The sequence below is a fragment of the Danio rerio genome, chromosome 15 (genome assembly GCF_052040795.2).
Source record: "Danio rerio strain M-AB ecotype USA chromosome 15, GRCz13ab, whole genome shotgun sequence".
Classification (NCBI taxonomy): domain Eukaryota; kingdom Metazoa; phylum Chordata; class Actinopteri; order Cypriniformes; family Danionidae; genus Danio; species Danio rerio.
Genome location: NC_141035.1, coordinates 38,277,088 through 38,294,408, shown reverse-complemented (window position 1 = coordinate 38,294,408; position 17,321 = coordinate 38,277,088). Strand labels below are relative to the sequence as shown.

Sequence of the window (17,321 nt, the reverse complement as noted above, 5' to 3'; positions counted from 1 at the left end):
GTGTCTTGAAAAAATATCTAGTAAAATATTATTTAATGTCATCATGGAAAAGATCAAATAAATAGGTTATTAGAAATGAGTTATTAAAACTGTTATGTTTTGAACTGTGTTGAAAAAAATCTTCTCTCCATTAAACAGAAATTAAGGAAAAAAAGACACAGGGCGGCTAATAACTCAGGGGGGCTAATAATTCTGACTTCAACTGTATATATATTTTTCAAGACACTTCTATACAGCTTAAAGTGACACTTAAAGGCTTAACTAGGTTAATTAGGTTAACTAGGCAGGTTAGGTTTAATAGAAATAGAATAGAAATAGCAAGTTAATAGAAAAGATACTAGTATCTAAAAAAAAACCACTAGTAACATGAAAATATATGTATGAGTTATAGATTAAAAGTCAAAACGGCTTGCCATAGTAAGAGTGTATGTCTGAACAAGCACCTACTTAAAGGGATGGTTTACCAAATAGTTAAAATTCTGTCATTATTGGCACACCCCTTTGTTGTTCGAAACCTACAAACATTTCTTCTTGTGGATCTGTTTTTTTTTTTTTTTTTGTCTATATTCAAAGTCAAATGGCTCCAGTGTTGGTTTTAACTCGGAAAAAAAGTGCTTCAGAATATCTACTTTTGTGTTCCAAGGAAAAAAGAGAAAGCCTTACTTTGTAATGACATGAAGGTAAATAATAATGACAGAATTATCATTTTTGGAGGAACTCTCTCTTAAGTCGTCCTCTTACTCTGCACTAATATTTACATCCCATCTCTTGATCAGTCTTTGTAAGTGACCGACTCCATAAACACTTCCAGCGGTTGAACATCCTCTCATTCCACACCTCACACTTCATGCAGTTTGACAAGGATTACCAAAACCACCCGCTAGACTTCCATAAATTTAGAAAAATGTCACGTTTGCAATAAGATATGTAATTATGATGAAAAATGCGAGTGTTTAAAAGGCTTCGTTTCACACTAGAGGTGTTAAGTTGGTAATGTATAGGGTGATTTGATCACTTTCAGAGTGTGTGTTAAGGATTTAACTGTTTACATTTGCGCGAGGACGGAGTGTGTGCAGTGACATGAACATTAAGAGTTTAGGATCCATCATGAGTTTTAGAATTGTTGTTTGACGACGATGAATTGTGTGTAATGATGTAAGATGTGTGTTTGTATGATAGACAGAGACGTCGCTTGGTCCATGGGAACGGACCTGAGGGAGAGGATTCATTCAACTCTGTTTCCTTCTCACGCTTAAAATAGAGCCATTGTATGTCCTTGTCTCTGTGTATGTGTGTGTGTGTGTGTGCACCTGCGTGTGACACTGCATTCTTTTATCTGCCACCCTTGCTTATCCTGCATTTTTGTTTGTTTTGTGAATGGATGTGTGTGTGTGACATGCCAAAACCGGCAATCCCTTTACACTGTGTGTCCATGTCTCACTGTCTCTAGGTGAGGTCTGCCACAAATCTTACACGCAGTTCTCCAATCTCTGCCGCCACAAGCGCATGCACGCGGACTGTCGTACTCAGATCAAATGCAAAGACTGTGGGCAGATGTTTAGCACCACATCATCCCTAAACAAGCATCGGCGCTTCTGTGAGGGTAAAAATCATTTCGCTGCTGCCGCTGGAGGGTTGTTTGCGCAGGGCATGGCCCTCCCTGGCAACCCTGGCCTGGACAAGTCCGCACTGGCTGGAATGAGCCATGGGAGTCCTGGTTTAGCAGACTATTTTGGGACAAACCGGCATCATAGTGGGCTGACGTTCCCAGCAGCCCCTCCGGCATTCCCATTCAGTTTTCCAGGACTTTTCCCATCAGGACTTTACCATCGGCCCCCTCTAATCCCATCCACATCGCCCATTAATGGCCCTCCGAGCACTGAACTACGAAAGAGTCCACTGCTGTCCTCACCCATTTCTGGCTCACATGAGCTCTTGAAGAGCTTACGCAAGGATTCATTCAACGGGGAAAGCGAGAATATGGAGCGTCAGAGAGAAGGATCCATCTCTAAGCCAAGGCATGGCGGGAAGATGAGCGACCAATCGGAGAGTAGCGATCTGGATGATGTCAGCACTCCCAGCGGGAGTGAGTTGGAGAGCACTTCAGGTTCAGAGCTGGACAGTGAAGTGGAAAGTGACCGGGAACGGGTGCGAGTGCGGGAGAACGGAAAAGGACCAAAAAGGAAGTCCAGCGGGTTCAATGATGCCCAGAGTCCAACTCTTGTTAGCTCCAGTAGTAGTAGCAACACTAATAATGTCAAAGACTTCCCTGCGCCAGGGCTCCTACCGCCATCTCTAGATGAGCAAACAGCCGTTTCTGGTGCTGTTAATGACTCGATTAAGGCTATTGCCTCCATTGCTGAGAAATATTTTGGTTCTACTGGACTTGCAGGCCTGCAAGATAAAAAAGTTGGGGCATTGCCCTACCCTTCCATGTTCCCACTGTCTTTTTTTCCAGCCTTTTCTCCATCCGTCTATCCATTCCCTGAAAGGGAGCAACTTAGACCTCCAGGCCACAAAGGGGAACCAGAAAGCCCTCCGGTTGAGAGTAAAAAGCCTCAGGGCAGAAATGCTGAATCACCTTTTGACCTCACCACAAAGCGGAAAGAAGAGCGACTTGCTGCCACCTGCGCCCCTGTAAAACCAGAAGCCTCACACGTACAATCAACCAACCAGGATCAGCCGCTGGACCTAAGTCTTGGCAGACGAAACCGAGGAAAGAGTGAACGAGGGGAGGAGATAAAAAAGAGCTCCGCCTTTAGTGAGGAGAGGGTGGAACCTGAGCCACCCAAGACTGACCCATCCCTTCAACATGCAAGACCTATGCCGTTCTTCATGGACCCCATTTACAGGTACTGTCAATCACAAGTCCTTCCTACTCTCGTAGTGTAATAGAACAAACTTAATTTGGTTCGGCTCACCATGAGAACTGATAGAAGTTTAACATCAGCAGGGTTGAGAAGAGAAAGATGAATGATCCTTTCGAAGTCCTCAAGGACAAATACATGCGGCCGGCTCCTGGATTTCTCTTCCATCCACAGGTGAGATTTTCCCACCACTAAACAAATGTTAACACCTCATCTCAGTTCTAAATAAATCATTAGCCTATGTTTAATTGGCTTTTTCTATGCTACAGCAGTGTTAAATTGTTTAGTTCACACAAACATTTTAATTATGTCATTAATTACTTACTCTCACCTCCGTATGCCTGAGTCTTGAGTTCCTCATAGATGGCAAGGATCCTGACTTGTTCAAAGCCAAGAGTGGTACGATCTGAATATTTTCAAGCTACAAGAACACTTTCACCTTATAACACATGTAATGACTTAAAATAAAAGCTTTTTTTCTCCTCAATGTCAGTTTATTCACATATTATGCTTGGTTGCATCTCTGATCTATTATCTTATATGCACCTGTACTTTGTTTCAATCTGATGATGTTGCGCACAGACATTCAGGGTGTATACATCACTGCGAAGTGCTAGTGAGTGTGCGCAATATACTGACACTGAAGAGAAGAATCTGTTGAATAAGTCATTATTTTTGTTTTATGTGTGCATTCTTGTAGCTTGATATGATTCTGATTGAACTCCTGAAGGCATATAGTCAGTTTTGAGGATGTTCTTTGCTATTTTACAGCACTTTGAAGTGTAAAATATCTTAACTAAATTATCCCAAAGTATCTTAAGTTGTATTCCGAAGATCAACAAAGGTCTTAGGAGTTTGAAATGTACATAAAGGTGATTTGTGGGTGTACTTACCCTTTAATACCATCTGTTCCAGACTCAAACGATTTATTTCAGCACTATCATTTAGTTCAGTTGAGAGAAGTGGCGTGCAAATTTCCGGGTACAAATATCAAGACATCTTCCAACACTCAAACATATTACTTGCACAATTACCCAAAAAGAAAGTAGCGTAAGTGGAGGTGTTTGCAAAATATTTACACATATAAACCCTATACTGTCATGTTTACTATCATGGCAAACCACTTTCAGCTGCTTTAAAATCCGTTCTGCACGACCAAACGAAATCCAAAGCAATTTGAAACACTAACATAGCATTACTTGTCCCATTGAATGCAATTTCCACTATTGACAAAATACCCCGTCACGATGCCAGTATTGACGTAATAGCTACAGTATGTTGGCAGTAGCTTTACGGGGCCCCTGTGTTTTAGCATTAGCATAGCGACTCTCATGTTCCTCTGTGCGGTTCCTGATCAGGTCCAGATGCGAAGAGTTTTGTGACACGTCTCTGTGTGGGTGTCTTTGATTATGATGTCACAATACGATACCCTGTTAAACTGCCAGACACTGACCCATATGCCTAGATGGAGAATTGTGTGAGTGTGTGTTGTAAATCAATGTGATTTATGTGATTTGTGCATCTGGAATGAGTGGGTTTAGTGTGGTGAGTGTGTGGTTTTGGGCCTGAGTGTCTATGTAACCTCATTAGTGTGTATTAAGTAACCTGTCTGCTTTATGTCATTGTGTGTTCACTATCAGTGTTGTGTAAAAATAATACTTAGTTCTCGTATAACCCACCCCCCAACACACACACATACATGTCTGGCACACGTATAGACTCTGAAACCCACACAGACGCTCACTGGTGTAGTGTTTTATTGGCTGTTGCAGGACAGTGTTTTATGGGCTGTTTCATTGGCCTGATTTATTTCCCGAGTATGCTTTGTGTCTGCGCTAGATAATATCCACATGTGTCTGACACACTGCCTAACGAGGTGACCTATCGGCATCCTCTTTACTGCGCTGTGCTCACTGGACTCTCTAATCAGCAACAGAGATACTACTGACAGCCCAGATGTATTATGGGAAATAGAGTTCTTAACGTATACAGCATCAGTGAGACGCAAGGCAGTAAAGAACAATATACTCAATGGGAGGTCAAGGGAACTGCTAAGAAACATTGTTGAAATATTGGATATATAAATATAATATAAACTATTTAAGTTTACATTTTTGGAATTAAAATGTAATAATTTTATGGTCAGAGCACACAAGTTGGATTAATAAACAACAGCTTAATAAACAAATCAATAAATACAATGTATAAATTAATTAAATAAAATGTGACAGTGGAATTATTTAGAATTAATTTCAAATATATATTATTATTAAAAAAATATTTATAATTCTATTAATATTTATTTGTTTTTATCTTTAATCTTTCATTCCATCATAATAAAATGGTAGTAAAACAAACTGACAACTATGTTATATGTTATTGTTATTAACCATAGACTAAAAAATATGGTACGTAGCATCCGTGACGTCACCCATAGGCTACAAGTGGGTGTGGCCAGTTGTCATCATTTTGTTCGCATGTCATCGCGCTGACTGGGGGTTAACAAAAAAGAACAAAGAGGCAGAGCTACAGATGCCTGCTAGCATTTTGCTTAGACAGGATTTTCTTTGAGAGAAATGCTTAATAACTCATCTCCTGTGACTCGTTTGTGTTCTGACCACATGTGCTTGGTTGTATACTATATCAGTAAAGTATTTAGTCTTTTAAAAAACACTGTTGTAATACATAGAGCCTCTAAAGCATCGTTATGACGTTTTTGTTCTGAAGGAAAACGCAATATACTTCTGTTCTAGAGCCTACAGCTAATCAATCTGTCAGAGTGCATTCAAGTTCTAAAGAAATTATAAATGATAAAATAAAACAAATACAGTTATAGATATGGTATACTGTATATGTATTTAAGAATTTCACTCACCTGGGAAATGGAAGCCACTTGAATGGTTTGTGAGCATAATTAAGTGGACACAGCATGCTATATTATCTGATATTTGTTGAAAATAATTCCAAAAAGCAATTGACTGTGTAAAGCCACATAAAACAAAACAAAAATATGATGTATATGCTAAGCCATGCCCTTAATAATGCAGACTTAATATAACTTAATATAAACAAAACTGATGAGTTATTAAAAAAAATCACCCCCTCACAGTTGTCATAAAGGGTAATATTAGCTATGTACTAAAATCGTTCTTTTGTACCAGGCTGTAAACATCTTTTTTTCTGCTGTAAAGTTGGCCCTTTTAACATTGGGGTCTATAGAAATGTGCTCTATTATTTAGCCAGGACTAGCAGAATTTTGGTGAATTGCAGTTTCAGTTATTTCTGTATTCACTTCACGAGGGAGAACAGGATGTTGCCGCTTGTTATTAACTTATTAAAGTGCAATTGGAACTTTTATTTTTATAATTAATATTATTAATAAATTATTTTAATATAATGTATTATTTAAATAATAATAATAATAATACACTAATATTATTATTATTTTATTATTATTATTATATGTTGGATTAAATTATTATGAATTGTTTTATCTTTAATCTTCTATACAATCATAATAAAAATGACGGTAAAACAATTGGGCAACTACTGGGTACAATGAAATAAAAAACAATAACCAAACACCAAACTGCATAATCACACTCGATCAGTCTGATTCTTGATTTTGATTTGCTGTTTCCCTTCTGTCCCGCCCCCAGTTTCGCATGCCTGATCAAAGAACATGGGTAAGTTACTCCAAACAGAGTCATTCATTTTCTCGCATCAAACACACACATGCCTAATATTTCCATGCTACTCATATGCACACACCTTCACAATACTCATATAGTTGAAGGCAAACAAAAATCAGCCCTCCTGTGATATTTTCCTTTTCAAATATTTCCCAAACGATGCTCAACAGAACAAGGAATTTTTCACAGTATTTCCTATAATATTTTTTCTTCTGGAGAAAATCTTGTTTGTTTTATTTCAGCTAGAAAAAAGCAGTTTTTTTAAACCATTTTAAGGTCAAAATTATTAGCCCCCTTAAGCTATATATTTTTCAGATTGTCTGCAAAACAAGCCACTGTTATACACTGACTTGCCTAATTACCCTAATTAACTGAGTTTAAAGGTCACTTCAAGCTGAATACTTGTCTCTTGTAAAATATCTAATAAAATATTACATAAAAAAATAATTCTTTACATGTATATAGCTTTTTTGGACACTTTACACATTGGAGAGAATCTCCTCATCAACCACCAGTGTGCAGCATCCACCTGAGTGACGCGATTGCAGCCATATTGCGCCAGATTGCACACCACACACCAGTTGATGGTGGAGAGGAGACAGAATGATAAAGCCAATTAGTTAGAAGGCATGATGGACAGAGTCCAGTGGACAAATTTGGCCTGGGTACCAGGGTTAAACCCTACTATTTTCGAAGGACATCCTGAGATTTTAATCGACCACAGAGAGTCAAGACCACAGTTTAACGTCTCATCCGAAAGACGGCACTCACAGAGCAGAGTCCTCTTCACTATACTGGGGCATTAGGACCCACACAGACTGCAGGTTGCGCCCCCCCTGCTGGCCTTACTAACACCACCATCATGTTTAGAAATGTGTTGAAAAATACTCTCCCTTAAACAGAAATTAGGGGAAATGATATACAGGGGGGCTAGGAATTCTGACTTCAACTGTATACCAACACTATTAGCATGACATGGCAGATGTAATGCATGACTCAAACAAACAAAGCATAGACAGCTAAACATGGTCCAAAGCAATTTCGGCTATATAAGAAGATTAATGTTGGGTTGGTAAACTATCCAATCTTTTAAAGTCCTTCTGTTCAATGCATGGCAGCACATTGATTCATATCTTTTGATGTTCTGAATAATTAATTCACATAACCACCATTTAAATGAAACCACTCAGGCTGAGCATTGGAGAATGAATGAACTGAATGAATCCGATGTGTTCATGTGTCATTTGGCATGCCAGCATGTGTGTGTGTGTGTGTGTTAAGCAGACAGAACAGTTGTTATTTCTGATGGCTACCCCTGATAATGCAGCGAATGTGATTATTTATACAGAGAGAGTAACAGACCGCGGCTCTGATTCGGGGTGGCGACACTCCCGTACGGCATCGCATCACTGCAGGGGTAACAGTCTCTCTGGGACCCCTTTAAATGTGTCTGATAGCACAAGGGGGGTTTCCAAACCCAAGACATCTGGTGCCCTGATAAGATCAACAATTGAAAAAAAAAAAGGCTCTGGCTAATGAAGGGCCTCTCAGACGCACACACACACTGCTGAGAACGGGCAACTCAACAGCTGCCCCACCACAGAGAGAGCGTGAAGGCTACTTAGCCATCCAGGAAGTCCATTCGTTGCCGATCACAGATTCCTTTTGAGCTTTAGTTGTTACAGCAATCATAGAGATACTAATCTATGGTAATGTGTTTAGACTTTAAGGACCAATCATGTATATGGCTATAAAATATGCACTCTTTTTGGATGCACTTTGAGGACAAAATCTCTGGCTTGGTCAAATGTTTTATTGCTTTTTCAATAGCAGAAGACTTAATGGAGTCTGTTATGCTTCATGTGACTTTTCCATACAAATTCCTAGGGAACAATTTAAATAGACACAAGTGGGACTATTGTTGACATGCCGTAAGATCAAGGAGTTAGTTATAAAATTAATGTTGATAGTGCAGATATTTTGGTCTTGGGATTCTTTTACACAACAAACTGTGTTAAAAAAAAGACAATAAAAAAATGTACAACGTGTAGCACTAAGAAGTGGCCCGAATTAGAACTTTTGCTGTTTTGCTTTCCTGTCTGCACTCTATACTATCCAGTCAAAAATTAAAGGTATAACACGTCTATATGAATGCTGCAGTGTATGCATGCCACACTGTAAAAAACAACTGTTTGTATTTTGTGATTCACAAGTGTTTCCCGTTTATTTACGATTTTGAATTGCATTATGGGACCTTGATTGATGTTCGGTCTACATTTCGGTCTACAGTTTAACAAAGTTACTTTTTATAACATTTTAGTGGTTTGACATAATATAACGTTTAGGAATAATGTATAAAGAAATAAGTCTGTAAAGTCACAGAAAATGTACTAGCAGTTTATTACAAAGTTTTTGTAGCTTAATATACAACAACAACTTAGACAATATATCACTTTAAACTATTAAAAAATGTTTAAAAAGTCACGGTTATTATAGTTAACAAAAACGAAAAACAGAAAACTAACATTTTAAATAATTTTCATTAACTAAATTAAAAATAAAAACAAAAGTTTAAAGAAAAAGTAGAACTAACTGAAACTATATTGTGTTCATACAAAACTAACTGAACTAACTAAAATTATAGCAAAAACATCCTTCCTTTTCGTCTTTGTAAATGTATTTAATGGATAAACCTACAGTAAGTCTTTTAGAAGTAAATCTATTTACTTCACGCTGCCAGTTGGTTGACCCGGCACCTCAGAGTCTGTTAACCTGCTGCCAGGTTACTGGTTGAACTAATCCACCAAATCTAACTGAATCATTTGAAACGATTTGCGTATGCAGTAAACACTAATCAACAAACAACTTAATTATGCCTGATACTGCCCTCTGACTTTAAGTAAACCAATATGTAGTTATTCAGTTATTAGAACAGTACACCGAGATCAGATTTGAGAAGGGGTTAACTGATAATACTGTGCATGCATGATTCAGAACCAAACACAGTACATGACAGCCTTTTGTGACTGAACTAAACTTGGAACAACTGCAGCATAGGTAAATTGAGGGCTTAAATGAGAGCATCTGGCAAAAAAAAAAGTTTAAATGAGTGAATCATGCTTCAGTTGGGTTGCAAAACATAACTCTAAACATTTTTCAGATCATGGTGATGATTTGACAGGTTAACTGACTGAAATGCTTATTATTGCTGGCTATATAATTTTGGTACATTGAGTCCTAAGATGAGAGGATTGTCACAAAAGATCCGGTTCGCGTTTAAGATCTGAACTTCCCATCACTACTGTGTATCTAACCTCAGAAGCAATTAGAAGAATAGTGGTAGATGATAGTGGTCATGTGTCCTCTGAACACGTTTTAAAAAATGTATGGTGGAGTTTTTATTATACAATATTTTTTCTGATGATTTTAAATCTTGCACCTCACAAATAACCTTATTAAACCTAACCTTATTTAGAAACTTCTAAAATTGAGATGAATAAAGATTAAACTAAAACTAAGCAATTTTAATATATGAAAAAACGAATAAAAAATGGTAAATCTACCTCTACATGCTAATTAACCGAATTTGAAATCAAAAGGTCAAAATGATATAAAAACTAAAGCTAATGAAAAATCCTAAACTATTATAACATTGCTTTACAATTAAAAATGTCAATAAAAGTCACTTTTAAATTTTTTTTAAGGGTAAAAGTAGTTGGAATAAAGACCAAGGTCCCATAATGCAATTTAAAAGCATAAATAAATGGAGAAAAAATAAAAACATGAATTATAAAATATATAAAACTGCTAATTTACGGATATTTTTACAGTTCAAGCCAGTATTTGGCGGTGTCACTTTTTAAAGAAACACTATATATCCACACACTTACAGTCCTGTAATTCACCATTGTTGTTTTGGTTTTCAAGTACTCATGCTTGTCTTTAGGCTGAATGCATCATATGCTTGAACATACATATTCACAAAATCACGTTGTTTTAGCAAATGCAGATTTGATAACGATATTATTCCCAGAAACTTGCACTTTAGCTAAAAATGGTGTCATGTAAACAGCCCCTAAAATGGACTTTGTTGCAGATGATGATATCTTAGCAAGTCCAAACACAGATGGAGATTCATAAGCAATTACAGGGTATTTTTTGTCTAAGAAAAAAATTTGGGTGTGAGTAGATCTTGATTCAGTGCCATTAATATACTAATAATGAGACAATTAATTATTTAAAAATGACAGAATTGACAACTGTATTACAGGAAAATCAAATAAGTTCTTTAATCCTTCTATTCATAACAATATCCTGAAAAGTAACATTACAGTTTTCTATACACACTGTATATTGACAAGTAACATTAACATTTTCACAAAAATATGAGTAAGAGATGCTAATTAAATGTTAGCCTAGCATAACTAAAGGTATTGTTCACTTCAAAATGAAAACTCTGCAATTGTTTACTCACCTGTAAATTGTTCCTAACCAGTTGTTTTGTTCTGTTGAACACAAAAGAAGACATATTGAAGAGTTTGGGAAACTGATGACCATTGACATCCATAGTCAATGGACATCCATAGTCGTAAAAACAAATAAAAGTAATTTGTTATTAGTTTCCAACAATCTTCAATATGTTACTGTTGTGTTTAACAGAACAAAAAAAAGCAAACTAGTTTGAATAAAATCAAAGGTATGTAAATGATGGCAATACTCATTTTTGAATGAACTATCCCTTTAAAGACACTTTATGACAGTAGCTCATTATATACACTACTATCCCTCTGTCCATCATTGACTGTGATTAATGGACAAAGGGAGTCGCTGTATCCCTAATCATGCAGGTCTGACACTTCACTTCCTCTCAGAGGATGTGAGCCTGACGTTCCAATCGAGAACTTTAACTCCCAACTGTCATTCCTCATCAACCCTCCACATTATCTCATGTTGATCTTTCTCTCTTTCACTGGCCCTCTCTCTTCTTCCTCTCCTTTCACATGATACTTGTTAAGATTTATCCCTTCTTTCGTTCGTTCGTTTTCTTTCTTTCTTTCTTTCTTTCTTTCTTTCTTTCTTTCTTTCTTTCTTTCTTTCTTTCTTTCTTTCTTTCTTTCTTTCATTCTTTCTTTTATTTATTATTTTGTTAATTTGTTCTTTCTTTCTGTCCTTCCTTTGTTCTTTCTTTCATTGATAATATTTTTCTGTCTTATTCATTCTTTCTTTTGTTCGTTGATCAATTTTTTAGTTTGTTGAAAATTTATTTTGTTCATTTATTCTTTCTTTATTTGATTTATTCTTTCTTTCGTTCATTCTTTCTTTCTTTCTTTCTTTCTTTCTTTCTTTCTTTCTTTCTTTCTTTTTTGTTCATTCATTCTTTCTTTTGTTCACTCATTCGTTCTTTTGTTCATTCGTTTGTTTAATTTGTTCTTTCATTTGTTCTTTCTTTCTTTCTTTCTTTCTTTCTTTCTTTCTTTCTTTCTTTCTTTCTTTCTTTTTTGTTTGTTCTTTCTATTCTTTCATTCTTTCTCTTTCTTTCTTTCTTTCTTTCTTTCTTTCATTTATTCATTTTTTTTTTCATTCGTTGATTAATTTTTTCTTTGTTGATTATTTTTTTAATTCATTCATTCTTTCTTTAATTGATTTATTCATTCTCTTTCTTTCTTTCTTTCTTTCAATCTGTCTTTCGATCTTTCTTTTTTTGCTTGTTCTTTCTTTTTTTTTTCTTTCTTTTGTTCGTTCATTCATTTTTTTGTTCATTCGTTTGTTTGTTTGTTTGTTCTTTCTTTATTTCATTTGTTCTTTCGTTTGTTTGTTCTTTCTTTCTCTCTTTCTTTCTTTCTTTCTTTTGTTTGTTTGTTCTTTCTTTCTTTCTTTTTTGTTAATTCGTTCTTTCTTTTGTTCGCTCATTCGTTCTTTTGTTCATTCATTTGTTTCATTTGTTCTTTCATTTGTTTGTTCTTTCTTTCTTTCTTTCTTTCTTTTTTATTTTGTTTATTTATTCTTTCTTTTTTGTTTGTTCTTTTTTTGTTCCTTCTTTCGTTTATTCTTTCTTTCTTTCTTTTGTTCTTTCTTTCTTTCATTTATTGTTCATTCGTTTGTTCTTTCTTTTGTTCTTTCTTACGTTCATTTGTTAGTTTGGTCGGTCGTTCTTTCGGCCATTCGTTCCTTTCTTCGTTCCTTCTTTCTTTCTGTCTATTCCAAATCTGTAAAGTCAACATTTCCCATCAAACTCTTCTGAAAAGCCACCTACTCTGTACATTTAAAAAATCAAAGTCAGTATTTAAACAAAACGAAAGTCTACATTATTAGCCCTCCTGTGAATTTTTATCTTTTTTATTTCAAATATTTCCCAAATGACATTTAACAGAGCAAGGAATTATTTGTATTGGTTATATTTCCGCTAGAATATTTTAATAAAAAATAAAAACTTTTAAGGGTCAATTACCTTTTTTTGTTGGAAAATTTAAAGAAAAAGATTTCATACACTGAGATCTTTCACTTTTGATTAAAACCAAAATATTATTTCTTGAATTGAGATCTAGCTGAGGAGACTTCAGCAAGTCCCCATTGACCTTTCTTCGGTATCCAGACACGTCTTTCTTAGACCTTCTCTGATATTTTCTTCTGAAGGAAACAGACGTTGCTTTGTGCGTTTAATATATGTATGTCCGTGTGTCCTTCACTGTGAATCAGAACTGATTTGTCACCAAAACCTGAAATACGAAAAGGGGAAAATTCAATACACACGTGCAATAATGCAAATCCACAGCGCTTTCTGAAAGGCCTCAGTGTTAGGCTGCGGTTGATAGGCCCGTTCGCCTACAGGGACCCCCGACTCCCCCTCCCTCTCCTTCCTATGATATCATTATTACTGCTGTCTCAGCCTTGATCAGTAATGTCAACATCTTTCATATTGACGAATGTGCTGTCTGCTCATATTGTGCACTGAATGCTTTATGGCCAACATAGGACATGAATCACTCTTGCTCTTCAGCGCGCCTCACACACACAGTCACACTACTCTCAGGCCTTATGTTGTTCCCATTCTCTGGCTGACACACACATGTATCTCCTTCTCCTATGAGAGTGTGTCCATTTTCGATGAAAGCAACTGTTAGGCTTAATTAGAAAATTGGCAGCAGTTTCTCTGTGTGTGTGTTTGTGTGTGTGTGTGTGTGTGTGTGTGTGTGTGTGTGTGTGTGTGTGTGTTTGTGTGTGTGCGTGTGTACATGTGTGGTCCATTTTATAACATGCGTTGTTATTTGTGTTTGTGCGCCAAAATTGGACATTACAGATCAGCAAAAGCATTTCACACTGTTATTCGAGAGTGAAAGTTCACGGTCAGCGTTTTGCTACACACATCTGTGGTAGAAGCTCAGTAAATTGGAGTAACACAGTGGGATGTGTGTCTTTAAAGACCTCACAGTGAGGTAATAAAACATTTGTCTATCTCTCGCAGATGTCGGCGATTGAAAACATGGCTGAAAAGCTGGAATCCTTCAGCTCTTTGAAGCCAGACGGCGGTGACATCATGCGTTCTGTTCCCTCCATGTTCGACTTCCGGGCTCCACCCACTACACTTCCCGAAACACTGTTACGCAAAGGCAAAGAGCGCTACACCTGCAGGTAACACTCATTTACTTCTATAGCATGATGTACAAAGCTAATTGAAAACATTTGATCTATATACTATATAACAGTCCAACTAATTGAAAGGAAACAAGTTAATATACTATAGTATGTAAACAAAGTAATATAGAAATGACTTAGTAAGTTAACAAACAAATAAATCGATATACTATACTATACTATACTATACTATACTATACTATGTAAACAATGTAATTTAGAACTGATGTAGTAAAAAAACAAATCATTATACTATACCAGGGATGGGCAAACTTGATCCTTGAGGGCCGGTGTCCCTGCAGAGTTTTGTTCCAACACTAGTCAAACACACCTGAACAAACTAATCAGTGTCTTCAAGATCACTTGAACTCTATAGGGAGGTCTGTTTGAATAGGGTTGGAGCTAAACTGTGCAGGACACCGGCCCTCCAGGACCGAGATTGCCCACCCCTGTACTATACTATACTATACTATGTAAACAATGTAATATAGAAACAATGTAGTAATCAAACAAATCTATATACTATACTATGTAAACAAAGTAATATAGAAATTATATAGTTTTAAAACAAATTGATATACTATACTCTATAGTATGTAAAAAAAAAAAAAAGTAATATAGAAATTATATAGTAAACAAACAATCAAATCAATATACTATAGCATAGATTGTGAACAAAGTAATAAAGAAATTATATAGTAAGTAAACAAACAAACAAACTAATTGATATACTATACTTTACAGCAGGGCTGCTCAATCCTGTTCCCGTAGATCTACCTTACTGCAAAACACAGCTCTCACCCTGATCAAACACACCTGAACCAATTAATTAGGACCTGAACTGCACTTGATAATTACAGGCAGGTGTGCTTGAAATGGGTAGCAACTGAAATCTACAGGAAGGTAGATCTCCAGGAACAGGATTGAGCATCCCCGCTCTACAGTATGCAAGCAAAGTAATATAGAAATAATATAGAAAGTTAACAAATAAACGTATATATACCATAGTATAGTATGTAAACAAAGTAATATAGAAATAATATAGTAACCAAACAAACAAATCAATATAGTATACTATAGTATGTAAACAAAGTAATATAGAAATGATATAGTAAGTTAACAAACAAATAAATCGATATACTAAACTAAACTATACTATACTTTACTATACTATACTATACTATACTATACTATACTGTGTAAACAAAGTAATATAAAAAGTGATGTAGTTAAAAAAACAAATCATTACACTATACTATACTGTACTATACTATACTATACTGTACTATACTATACTATGTAAACAATGTTGTATACAAACAATGTAGTAAACAAACAAATCGAAATACTATACTATACTATACTATGTAAACAAAGTAATATAGAAATGATATAGTGAGTAAACAACAAATACATTTATATACTATAGTATAGTATGTAAACAAAGTAATATAGAAATGATATACTAAACAATCAAATTAATATACTATAGTATAGTTTGTAAACAAAGTAATATAGAAATTATAATGTAAGTAAACAAACCTGTTTTGTATTCTGTTTGTAATCAATCATCAAACTATAACTTAAAGCAACGCAACACTAATTTAATAATACATTTATATTTATTTATTTATTATGTAGCTTCTATTTATAGAGCGAAGTACAAGTTAACAATCTAAAATTAAATTTAAAGTAAACAAACAAATTTATGAAACATGTAGGAAATACACAAACAGAATTAAGCGGCTACTGTATACTGACAAAAAAAACAACACAATATATTTAATTATTAAAAAGCTTTTATTCTAAATTGTTGTTTATGCTGCAAACTTCTCAGTAATAATATATGGAAAATTAATATATAAATAATATCAGGATTTTAGGACTGTTATGGCCAAAACAACTTTATATAATTAATTTACATTAATAACAATAACATATATTTTTAAACATAAGTTATTTTGAGATATGTGTCAATTAGATAATACTTGGCAGCAAAATTGGTATAATATTATCTTTTATTATTAATATTAATATTAATATTATATTAATATTTTTATGTATTATCATTTATATATTATAGCCTACTAATAATATAGTATAATACAGTTAACAATATAACATTTTATATATTGTAACATGCTTAATTAGAGTAGACCGAAATATAATAATCAGTATTGCGTGCCAATGTTTATACTAACCCATGTTTGTTTAGTTTTTGTTTGTTTCATTAATAAGATGTTGAAGTAAACATTTGTTTGATGTTTAATGAGTGTGGACAGCGCTGAGCTGGAATGCAGGGGGTTTTTGAGAAATGTGTGTGTGTGTGTGTGTGTATTGCTGAGTATTGTTCCTGGAGATCTGTTTCCTTCCCCTATAGATACTGTGGTAAGATATTCCCACGCTCGGCCAACCTTACAAGACATCTACGGACACACACAGGGGAGCAGCCTTACAGGTGACACACACGCACGAACACACAAATATAGAATGGATGATGTAATCTGGTATTTATATACTCAGCAGACTGCATGTAGCATGTGTGTAATACAGCAAACTGGTATAAATCATTAAGGTATAATCATTTATGCTGAGAGAATAACAGTTCTGTAGGATTATGGTTATTAGCTGAAGTACTTTGCCAATGTTAAGGTGGGACATTACACTGCTGTATTTATGCACCAGTCACTGTGGAAATTTTGAATTTTGGGTTATCATAGTGTTTTAAAAGTATTGTAATATATTATGTGTCTGCACATTTCAACTACAATGCATATTTTTAAAGGCTGTTTTCTTCAAATGAGTTGTTTTTCTGTATTCTATATTATTTTAATATTCTGAAGGTTTTTACTGAGAGATTTTTATGATAATATAGAGTTATATACAACATAGCAAAATCTTGGAATTTCTTCAAAGTTGTGAATCAAAGTAATCAAGTCTGAATTATGGAGAGATAAAAATAAAAATACAATATATAAATGCTATCATAATTGGAGGAATACAGAGATGACTGTAGTGTCACAAGCAAATAGAATTTTTTAATTGAGCTTGTTTTAAGTCTAAAAAAAAGGGTTAAAAAAACTTTCAAAAAGTGTACCCTATGTATTTGCCTGTGCATGGTGTTTCCCTT

The 17,321-nt window shown here is 35.0% G+C and overlaps 1 protein-coding gene across 50 annotated transcripts in view; it reads left to right on the top strand.

Moving 5' to 3' along the window:
• The window catches only part of mecom (MDS1 and EVI1 complex locus), a 293,515-nt gene that overhangs the window by 261,072 nt on the left and 15,122 nt on the right, over positions 1–17,321 (top strand). For 16 of the 50 annotated variants that reach the window (XM_087282889.1, XM_087282882.1, XM_087282877.1 and 13 more), the window contains 5 exons: positions 1,451–2,852; positions 2,954–3,041; positions 6,527–6,553; positions 14,022–14,188; positions 16,572–16,649. In XM_087282889.1, coding sequence (XP_087139015.1) covers positions 1,451–2,852; positions 2,954–3,041; positions 6,527–6,553; positions 14,022–14,188; positions 16,572–16,649 — 1,762 coding nt within the window. Of the gene's footprint in view, positions 1–1,450; positions 2,853–2,950; positions 3,042–6,526; positions 6,554–14,021; positions 14,189–16,571; positions 16,650–17,321 lie in introns of all 50 variants that reach the window. The other 34 variants (XM_087282887.1, XM_087282880.1, XM_087282876.1 and 31 more) reach the window with 3 other exon arrangements.